Source organism: Stegodyphus dumicola, chromosome 6, assembly GCF_044657685.1.
Source record: "Stegodyphus dumicola isolate Sdum_Otavi_A_Nest chromosome 6, ASM4465768v1".
In the NCBI taxonomy this organism is placed as follows: Eukaryota; Metazoa; Arthropoda; class Arachnida; order Araneae; family Eresidae; genus Stegodyphus; species Stegodyphus dumicola.
In genome coordinates, this window is record NC_140773.1 from 93,737,115 (window position 1) to 93,748,820 (window position 11,706).

The 11,706-nt window shown below is 33.2% G+C and overlaps 1 protein-coding gene across 1 annotated transcript in view; it reads right to left on the reverse strand.

Moving 5' to 3' along the window:
- LOC118186810 (zinc finger BED domain-containing protein 5-like) overlaps positions 1–8,901 on the reverse strand; it is a 29,122-nt gene extending 20,221 nt beyond the window's left edge. The window contains exons 1-2 of the mRNA XM_085819673.1: positions 8,319–8,901; positions 8,096–8,255 (exon numbers count right to left, since the gene is read on the reverse strand). Of these exons, the coding sequence (XP_085675799.1) occupies positions 8,096–8,255; positions 8,319–8,901 (743 nt within the window). The remainder of the gene's footprint in view (positions 1–8,095; positions 8,256–8,318) is intronic.
- Positions 8,902–11,706: the final 2,805 nt, after the last annotated feature.

Below are 11,706 nucleotides of genomic sequence, written 5' to 3' on the forward strand. Positions count from 1 at the left end.
GAATTCGAAACCCGAAATAAATGACCAGTGTTTAACAACTTATCACTCGGCCGCTGGCACGCACAAGTACGGAATTTTTTTATTAAGGTATTTTACCTTCTCCCTGAGCTCACAGTCTACTACTCTTTCCTGCTAACCTTTTTTATTATTTAGCATCGTTTTCTTTGCAACCGCACCACATAAAATTCAACAGCACAATCACAACTGTTTTAAGAGCTTAGCAGCAGGATATGTTTAGAATTCCTGATGTAGGGTTAAGTGTTAGCATACATTTTTATATTTTTTCAGTTTTTCTCAGTTCATCATATCAATGTTCAGTTTTCTTAATAAGATGATTTTTCTCTTTTTATTATAGAATTTATTTATTAAATATTACATTCTTTGCACTTAGGCCACATGAAATTCAATCCAATAGCAAAATCATAAAATATTTTATACTAAAAGATAAATATCTTAAACTCGTGTGTTTTGGAGATGAAAATATTTAATTTCAAACAGTGTTGTGACATGTAGATGCTTCATTATTTAAATTTTTTAAACATAATACAAGGCTATAATATTTTCTGACAACGATTTGAAGAGAGATACAGCCATTTAAAGTGGATAATGCAAAATCCTAAAACAAAACTAATAAACGTTTTGGGCTAAAAATAGCCATGGTTGCGATGACAAAGTTTTGAAAGTGTAAATAATTAGCATATGTTTGATGTTTGTCATATGTCAAATGCACAGATCAAGTAATATACGTATAATTGCTACATCCTAAATATTTTTCTCTTCAGTTATCTGAATAAAACACTTAGTTACGGATGTACATTCAAGTAATTCAAAGTGTTGATAATACAGTTAGGTAAAAAATAACATTAATCATCAGTTTGATGGATAAAGCAATACTCCTTCACTCCTTACATTCAAATATAAATATACTGGCTCGTATGCTTAGCATTTTGAAAACTGACATGTTCGTAACCAGAAGTACAAATTTACTTGTGTGCATACGAATGTTTATGTTTAAGAAAGTCATTAAGAAAACATTGCTTTTTATAGATTATTAAAGTGCTAAAATAATGATATATAAAGAGAAAAATAAGAACTTGTATGTTTAAGACTTCAGTTTCAGTAATCAAATGTTTCAGACCTTTATTATGTAATTTTTTGAGTGAAGAATTCAGCATCATGCATCATATGCTTGAGGATATATTGCTGTGGATTGGTCACTAAATTGCTTATATTCCATATGATTTCCTTTAATTTTCTTAAAACATTTAAAAGCTATATACTTTATTAATAAAATAAAACATTTTCACATTCAACTGCAACAAATATAAATAAATAAAACACCTTATACGAGTGTTTTTAGATAAGAAATTAGCGTAAATATCATACCCATCAGAACTTACTGCCAAGAGCAATTGAACCAGCTGTAGCAAGTTAGATGTTATTGGTATAAGAAACTCATACTTTTTATATATCCGTGTGTATAAAACACTTTAATAGGGTAATCAAGATTTATGCTGTCATGCACAAAGAAAATTAGTAATACCATATGAGAAATTTTTACTTGGCAAAACACAAGTTAATTTAATACCTTGTAACCTATTCCAGAAATTAGAGTAATTACTGTCAAGGCTATTCAATTTATAAAACTGTTCTCTTTTACTTACATTTCTAATTTTTTAAGGATATTATAATTGGTAGAATTTAGAATATTGCATCGTTAATATTAATTTCCTATTCACATGCAAGGAAAATGCATTCTCAAATCCTCCTAGCATATAATAAAGGGGCATTGCATACATTCAGCTTTAAAAAGAATAAATATAAAAAAGATGAAATGAGACTTAACTAAATCAGAACAATTAACAATATATCAACCGTTAACTATTTAAATCTAAAATAACTTTAAATTAACGTCTTTAATATTGTGACTTGACGCATTTTATATGTTTATCTGCGTAATCACAGTTATAATATGAACATCATCAGATAGGTGGATTTTATACTGAGTAGTTATTGAGAAAAGAATACATTTTATAATCACTTTAAAATCTGACATAGAATCTGTATTACATAAATGAAAATTCCTGAAAGATTAATCCATCAATCCAGACTAATGTACATGTTAAGAAATCCCGATGTTCCGGGGAAAATATAGATTAATTACAGAATTCACTAATAATTCTTATTCATAACGGGGATAAAAGGAATTTCAGCCTAGCAGAATACTGAATACATAACCATGATTGTACGGAAAGCAATCGAACTACATTATAAAAATTCGTTTCTTTGACTGAATGCAAAAGAATTTTAGAAAGTTATTTCTTTTGCAGTCAAAAATTTATGTTTCACATTTTCAAGTCACTTTTGTTTCATTAACATTAATATTTCGGGAATTTCCTAATTTAAAAATGGAATGCATGTTTACCTGTTTACCTTTGAATGTTCCGTAGGTTGGAATCCATCTTGTCATTTGCAATTCCAAATCTATTTTTTCTCAGCTCTTCTTCTGCAGAAAAACTAAATACAGCCACCTTCGGATCATTCTTATAATTTCCTTTGTATGTTGCAGTACAGCATTTATGCAGTATAGTAATAAAAAAAATCTGATGTGTACACCACATGACTTCCTTGTATTGGAATATTAAATTATACGCATTTTTTCTTGCATTTCATTTAAATTTATTGGATTGAATTAAATCTACTTTGCCGACAGCGCATAAACCACAATAGAATAAATGCATTCTTTAAAATTCACTCTAGTACTTGTTTACGCTAGCGACACTCTGGCGCTAGATTCACTTAACAGTATTAATAATTATATAACAGTTAACTTATATAATAATTTTATAACGAAAACTAAGTTAACTGTTATATAATCCAATAATTATATAACAGTTAACTTATATATTTCGTTCATATTATAACTCATAATGCACAAAATTTATATAATTTAAAGAATAGAATTATCTAATCGTTGCCACATGTTCTATTCAAATACTATAATAAAGCTAGAATGATGTATAAAAGAAATTAAGCAAACAAAACAAAAAAAGAAACAGTTTTTCACAGACGATTGAGTATTTCTCATTTAATTAATTCAGTTCTTACTTCGCGAGAAGGCAAAAATATATAAGAACTCAAAATATCTATATTAAAATTTACGAAGTAAATCGTAAACGCTTATTTCCTCGAAAAAATTCCAGAACGGATTAAGCATGATTTAAATAATAAATGAAGACGTTATCTTTGTTGTTGGGAAGCTAAGTTTCTCTAGATTGGCAACAAATCCACTTGTCTCCTGTTTCAAATGTAAACATCAATGGCCGCCATTAAAAAAGGCTTAGCGACAATTAAACAACTTTAAAATTGCTGATAATTCTAAAAATATTGCACACAGATTTACTAAAGGCATAAAATCCTTAACCGAAAGATAAAAACAACATAATTCAATCATTTTTAAAGCAAAAAATGTACAATTTACCAACATATAAGAGTAAAGAAACTAAGATCAGAGAGCCTGGTAACAGAGTGGATATATATATAAATATATTTATATACGTTTGGTGCGGCCGATTGCAACCAAAATACGAGGTGCACATCTACATGTTATAGCAGTCGTATATACAAAATTTCAACGTTCTGAGTCTACTCGTTTTTGAGTTATGCGAGATACGGTCGTACATACGTTCGTACAGACGCCACGAAAAATTCTCTTCAGAATTAATTTTAAAGCAGTTTTATAATTTTTTTTAAGGAAAAGAGTATTTTATTCTGCCCTTACGTACAGATATCACGCAAAGACATTGTTAAATTGCATTCGATAGCGGTCAAAATGGATATTTTCGTTGAAATATTCTGCCTGAAACTTTTCGCGATTACAATACTTCCTTTTTACTTCGTACAAGGAAGTAAAAAGTAATTCAAATGTAAAATTTCTATTAGAGCACACTACACTTTCAAACAACAGTCCGTTCACTAGGCTACCAAACCACGAGGAAGGTGTTAAAAAGATGAATTTTGAGCTGATGGCTGAGCGTTCAAACAATCGTAGAACATTGGCTTTGTGTGTAAGTGGTTTTGTATGGGATGACACAGATTTCTGAAATTTACACTCGATATTATAATGAACTATTGCTGAATGCAACATAGGCGGTTCCTGAAATAAAGACAGAAGGCACATGATATAATAAGCTTCGGTAATGAGAAATCTTTGAAAAGATATAGGAGGCAAAGGAACACGGATTTCTAAGATGTGGCGATCGCTTTTATTGCATCGAGAACTGTCCAAGCTGGCGTTTGAATCTCCTTTCGAGCAGCGGGAATTTCAGTTCTCGCATGTCGCTAAGACCACTTTATAACCGCAATAATATCTTGATCCAAAGGCTGAAGACGGCGACTTGTTGCTCTTTAGAGGTGGAAGTGAACCCTTATATTGGTTGTATCATGGATGTTATGGACTGAACACCTTTCCAGTTTGTTTCATACGAACATGCATATTCTAAGCCACCAACCGACTATTTTAACGAAGAAGCGAATTACGAAATGATGAGTTGGTGATCCAAGCTTTCTTATGATGAGAGCAGATGTAAGATAATATGCTATTTATGTTTTTTTGAATCAACATGGTTTCTCAGAATTAACGATCACCCAAGGACGGGGATAGTTATGCCTGTTTAATTTAAGAATCATCTCTTCATTATATGCCTTTAAGTTAAATTTATGGAAAAATCGAAAATTAACTTTTGAATTTTATAAATTTAATTTAAAGGCGTATAATGAAAAGAAGATTTTCTTGTAAAGCTAAATTAAATCTCTTCATTCTTAAAAGTCAAATTGCTTCGATGTTGATGAAACTAGACCAAGTTCAGGCTTATTTATATATTTAAAATTAAATTTGAAACAAAATTCATTTTAAGGTGACTACATTTTATGCAAAGTTTAGTTCTTTGCATGAAACTTATAAAGTTATTATTATTATTATTATTATTATTATTATTATTATTATTATTATTTGAAAAGCGCCCTGTTTGTTTAGTTCCATTTTATTGAGTTCCCATTAAACAGTGTAACATTAGTAAATGGTTGCCATATATAAAATTTAAATATCAGCTCTCTTAATTTTAACATACATAGAGAATATACCATGAAAATATCGCTTTCGGTAGAGTAGGAATAGCGAAACAAAAGCAGTAAGGAGCAGGACTGAACTCCACATTTTATATCACACTTGCAGGAATTCTACCAGAAAGGCGTTTTTTAATACTCAAACGTTGGAAGTAAGTAATTGATGGTGAAATTCAATGTTTTATATCAGATTAAAATATGATCTCATTCGGCTGTTTAATTCAGAAGAAGAATTTGTTTGGCTTAAGGAAAAATTACCGAGTCTATAAACTGAGACGACAATTTTAAAACGCCAAAAGTAATTTTTCCCACCTTTCTTTTTACTACCATTTTGTTTAAATGCAGGTGCTTAAAAACAGAAAAGAATACTTAGATCTTGTGCATCTGTGCACGCTCTTTTTATAAAAAAATGAATACACTCTGTTTGCCATTAGTTTTATTTGAAAAAATAACCAATTAAATATAACAAAATTTGTTTAAGATTCCAAACTTCAAAACAGTTTTTGCATTAACGTAACAGCAAACGAAATTTAGGTAATGAGAGGATAATAGCTTTGCATCTATATAATAACGCGCTAATATACGGATGAAATCCATTAATTAAAGCTTAATCATCAACTACCTCTAATGCATATATCATGAAGCTACATTTCACAGAACATTACTTTTTATTTTAAGAAGTAGAATCTTAAATGCCTTTTTCCCCAAGTTATGTATGTGAAAATATATTGCAGAGATAAATAGAATGTATGAAATTTGATACTTTAATAATAGGAGGACCGGAAAGTAATGTCGTTTCTGCACATGTCAACAACAACATGCTAAGGGCAGAAGTGGAAGCAAATCCATGTCAAATACTCTTAACCAACCTTGGTCGGCCATCCAAGAACATTTAAAGCAGAATGGAAAAATAAGCAAGCAGGCCTTTGAGTCCCCCATAATCTGTGCAAAGAGAACAAAGCCAACCGATCCATCACATGCAACGTATTGCTTCAACGGCACTATACAGAACCTTTTTTTTGATCATTTGATTACTGGAGTTGAAAAATGGGTCCTGTATGATAATCCGAAACGCAAAAGGCAGTTTTAATAGGGGTTACAAAGGGTTTACATCCCAAAGAGTCGCTTCTGTGTGTTTGGTGCAGTATTTGCGGAATTGTTCATTTTGAATTGCTGAAACCTGGACAAACTGTTAATGCAGATCTTTAATGTGAACAATTGGATCGAGTGAACCAATCTTTAATCGAAAAATATCCGGCAGTTGTCAATAGAAAAGGCATCATTCTGCAACACGACAATGCAAGACCGCACTGTGCAAGGCGGACGCTTAAAAAAATTAATGAATTGGGATGGGAGGTACTGCATCACCCACCATACTCGACCCATATCGTACACTCGGATTTCCATTTATTCCGATCCCTACAGCATTTTCTTAGTGCCAAAAAATTTGAAAATTTTAATGATGTCCAAAATGCCATCTTGAGATATTTTACTCAAAACCCAATTGATTTATATCGATCCGGGGATTGAAAACCTGCACACTAGATGGCAAAAGGTTGTTGATAACGAGGATGATTATATTATTGATTAAAAAGAAAAACTCGTTAAAAATGTATTCGTGTGAATTTAATGTAAGAAAGCGACATTACTTTCCGGTCCCCCTATTAGATAAATTATGTAAGGTACAATTGCTTGCATTAAACGATTGTCTAAACCAGTGGTCGTCAACCCTTAGAACTTCACGGACCACTACATATATAATTTTATATTTGGCGGACCACTAATATGAATTAAAAAAAAGGTAAATATATTTATATAGTAATAATCAGCAAACTACACATGTTTCTTTCACATTGAAAAATTACATGAAAAATACAAAAATCTTACCTTCTTGTGCAGAAAGCTTCACATTTCCATATAACTGAAAAGGAACCACGAAAAGCAAAAAAAAATCGGCAAAAGTCAAACAATATCAATAAACTGATAGTGTTATGTCACCAATTTTTAATTATTGTAAACATAATAATCATCGCCTACTCAGCAATGGCACCATCGATCTACAGTTAGACAAAACAAAATCGGAAACTTCCAGTGATGCAATTATAAACAAGAATGCAGATGATTCTCATAAAAATCCATCAAGTTATTTATTGACAAAGAGAAAAACTATGTTATTAACTACTACAATAGCATATGTTTGTAATTCGAAAGGAAAGAGAATTCCAGTTCGCGCTAACATTGATAACAGCAGCATATATGTGGATGCCAACTCTCACTTTCAAATATCGCTAGATACACCTGCAAAAGTAGCTAAAAAGTCGATAAATTCAGAATGAATTTCGCTAAAAGTAGTATCTAAAATTTAAAAAAAATATATAATTCATATTCAGTAGTAGGTTTCGTTACTCGTCATTTTTTAAACTGAATCTTCATAAAAGTGTAAATAACGTCCCAATTTTCTGCGGACCAGCAAAAAGTTATCACGGACCACCGGTCGCCGACCACTTGTCTAAACCAGCGTTTCCCAACCTTTTTTGGCCAAGGCACACTTGTCGCGGGGAAAAAAATCACGAGGCACACCACCATTAGAAAATGTTATAAAATTAACTCTGTGCCTATATTGACTATAATAAAGTAATTCTCTTGAATAGGAATCAAATAAGCACAAAGAAAGTATTTTATAATTACTTTATTATGAAATATTAAGTAAACAGAATAGTGAAAAATTATAAAATACTTTCAGTGCGAAACCTGGGCCTGTTTGGCTGAACACAAAGCTGATATTCTGGCTGGAATCGAAGAAAGACACACACGTAGCTCTTCGTCAACAGTTCTCAGTCTCTCTCTGTATTTGGTTTTCATAGCAATCATGCTTGAAAAGCTAATCTCACACAGATATATAGTGGAAAAAGGGAGCAATGTCAAAATAGCTTTGTTTGCCAGAAGGGGAAACTCCTTGGCAGTATCCAACCAAAAACTGTCCAAAGGTAGATCAACAAATCTTAGCTTGCAACCACGATTTTGTCTCAGTTCAATTAATAGTTCCTCCTGCTCCTGTAAAGTCATTTCCTTTCCAACAACTGATGCTGAGCTATAAGGGTCCCTAACCCAGTCAAGGCATTCAGTGGAGACTGAAGAGAAATAAAATGACAACTTCTCCTCAAGAGTTTTTAAATGCTTAACTATTATCTCACACAGTGCAGCAGTGTGAACACCTTGCCATTGCATGGTGAGTGTGAACATTTCAAGATTGCCACTTTCCAAGTGTTGATGCCAGAGTTGCACCTTTGAACGGAATCCATTTATTTTATCTGTACTTGTAAGCAGGTTTTCATTTCGGCCTTGCATTCGGGTGTTCAATTCATTCAGATGATGAAATATATCTGCCAGGTATGCCAGCCTTGCACACCACTCATCACTTGCAAGCTGCTTTGCGTAATCTGACCCCTCATTTGTCAGAAACACTTTAAGTTCCTCCCGCAGCTCATACACACGAACCAAGACCTTGCCACGCGACAACCACCGGACCTCCGTATGAAACAGCAAGGTTTTATGCTTTGCTCCCATCTCCTCACACAAAGCTGCAAATATGCGACTTTTCATGGGTCGTGACTTTACAATGTTTACCATGCGCACAACATCATCCAACACATGAACTAAGGCTGATGGTAACGTCTTGGCTACGAGGGCCTCGCGGTGTAAAAAACAATGCGTAATAATCACATCTGGATTTCTTTCCTTCACTCTGCTTACAAAGCCTTTGGTGCGCCCGACCATGGCTGCAGCTCCATCGGTGCAGACACTTGTGCAGTTTTCCCACTTAAGTCCTCCTTGTTCAAGGTATTCTGATGTGACCCGAAAAATTTCTTCTCCTGTTGTTTTTTCTATCAATACCTTGCAAAAAAAGAAGTTTTCTCTAATTGCATCACCATCAACAAAACGCAGCTATTAGCTAAGAGTTGAGCATGTCCACTGATATCAGTAGACTCGTCAAGTTGCAATGCAAATTTCTCACTGATACGGATCTTTTCCAAAACCACACTTTCGATGTCTGCAGACATGTCATTAATACGTCTGGAAATTGTGTTGTTTGAGAGAGGGACTTTGGCTATTTCCTTTGCTGCTTCAGGTCCGAGCATCTCCTCTACAATAGCTTTGCAGGCAGGAAGTATTAATGTCTCTGCCACAGTGTGCGACTTTTTTGTCTTGGCTATAAGTTCAGCAACTTGATAGCTAGCTTTAAGAGCTCTTTCATTTACCTTTGTTGTTTTTCTCATAAAAGTTGCCTGTTTCTCCATGTTGTCACGCAGGCGAACAAAATAGTCCACATTCTTGTTTTGAAGCAAAGGGTGTTTCGTTTGGAGATGGCGTTTAAGTTTGCTTGGGACCATAGCACTGTTAGCTAGCTTTTCACCACACACCACGCACAGTGGAGTTGGTTTGTGTTCATCTCCAGTGAAAGTAAATCCAACTGACATATAGCTTTCTCTATATTGCCTTGCGCCAGAGAATTTAACCATCTTTGCTTTCTTTTGACCCCCACTCATACTCGGGCTCTCATCTGGCTCCAGATTTTGTTCAGAGTCCAGTTCTTTCCTTTTCAAAAACTTGTCCATCACTGCAGTATCAGTGTCTCTCTCCTCACAGCAGTCGTTGTCTCTCTGACACTGTGTGAGGCGTCTGCCTGCGTCTCATGGGGGCGGGGACACGGCGGACACTTGTCAAGATTGGCAGGGGGAGGAGTTATAGCACTGCACAGCGCCGTGACCACCTATGACACTGGCGGGGGGAGTGACGGGAGGAGTTATAGCGGGCGAACAGCACCGTGACACCCAGACCCGGCGGCACACCACGGTGCTTCAGATGGCACACTGGTGTGCCGCGGAACAGCGGTTGGGAACCGCTGGTCTAAACAACGTAATCAGCGTTGACAGATGAACTTTTTGAAGCCAAATTCCGTAATTATCTCAAGTGAGATCTCCTTTCTCTATCTGTTGGCTTCGCAAAATTCATTTCAAGATTTTCTTGGTTATTTTAACTTGCATCCAAACTTTTCTTGGTTATTTTCTTGTTTTTTCTTGGTTATTTATTTTCTTGGTGATTCGTTTGTAATATATCTTAACATCATGTTGTTGTAATTTTGTATGAAACTTATGAAACTTTTTTCATGATGAGGTACAAGTAGAAACAATTAATAATAATACACAAGTACAATACAATTAATAATAATACATAAGTTCAATACATAAGTCTTCTGAATTAATTGGTTGCAAAATTAGAAAAATGTGAGTGAATTAGTAACTTTCAGAATCAAGCTTTCGACATAAATGAAAGCAATAATTATAGGTAACAGAGATGTAGGTACAGATGCGGGTAAAATTTAGAGGAACACCAGACCGTCATAATAACTCACCAGGTATTGTTTGTTCCCAATAATTAGCCTTCTATAAGAGTTAGGAGTGATCGCATCAGAACGTCACCAATTGAAGCTGTATTTGTTCCACGACACCAAACGAGCTCCGCAATCTACATCGGCTCATCATGCGCATCCCACGCAGTGAAATCTCGGTATTTTGATGCAATTTAATTATACAAATATATTATAAGAGAATAACAGTAACATATCAAATTAAGTGAGTTTTCCCAGTTAAACTTTCCATCAGTTTTCACTATCCATTAATCAGTAATAGAGATGCAAAACAATTAGAGGTGTGTGAACGCTAAAATCTAATTTCATGATCTAATTGAGCAAAAAATAATTAGTAAGTTAAATATCCTTTGTCTAACCACTTTTAATTAAAATTAAATTCTATACAAACTTGAAGTTTCCTATCTATCAAAACATTCAAATTATTTAACATTTCTCCTTTACACTGATATACAAGTAGAATTAGTAATGATATTTTAATACCTTCTTTACGGTTTAGTTAGAAAAACACTGTAGACGAATGATATGCGTTTCAAAGTGATTTGTAATTAGATTAATAAATGTTTATATTACAAACAAAGACATGAAAATTAAGATTTGTATTTGTATTACTGAGAGAAGAGGGGTGGGAGAAAACCTGAATCATAATTTTCAGGAAATGATAGTTTTCCCACAATGAGAATTACGTTTTTATAATGAAATGAAAAAATTTCACTTTATTATGTTTGAATACATGAATCATCAGCTGTTTCCCTATAACACGTATTAAAAAGAACGAAATATTATATCGAAATTAAAATAGAATTTTTAAATTAGTTATTTTTAAAAAAGATGAAAGTAATAAAAAAGTTAATTACATTAATGTTATTATTGGACAACATACATGTAATTACTCACCTTTATCTTGATTTGTAAGTGGTACTGGAATATTCACGCATGATTCTCGTACATCATGTATCATTCATCACTCATGAGCTTAAAAAAGTTCATTTTTAATATTTTTATATAATATATCACTACAATTATGTTTTATTTAAAAGAATTATTCATCACTTATAACTTTAGTATGTCGAACGTGGAATTGACAGTTTATTATTTAGAATGGTTTCTTCTAAAATTTAATTCCTTTTTTAATCATAATGTCAATATTCAAA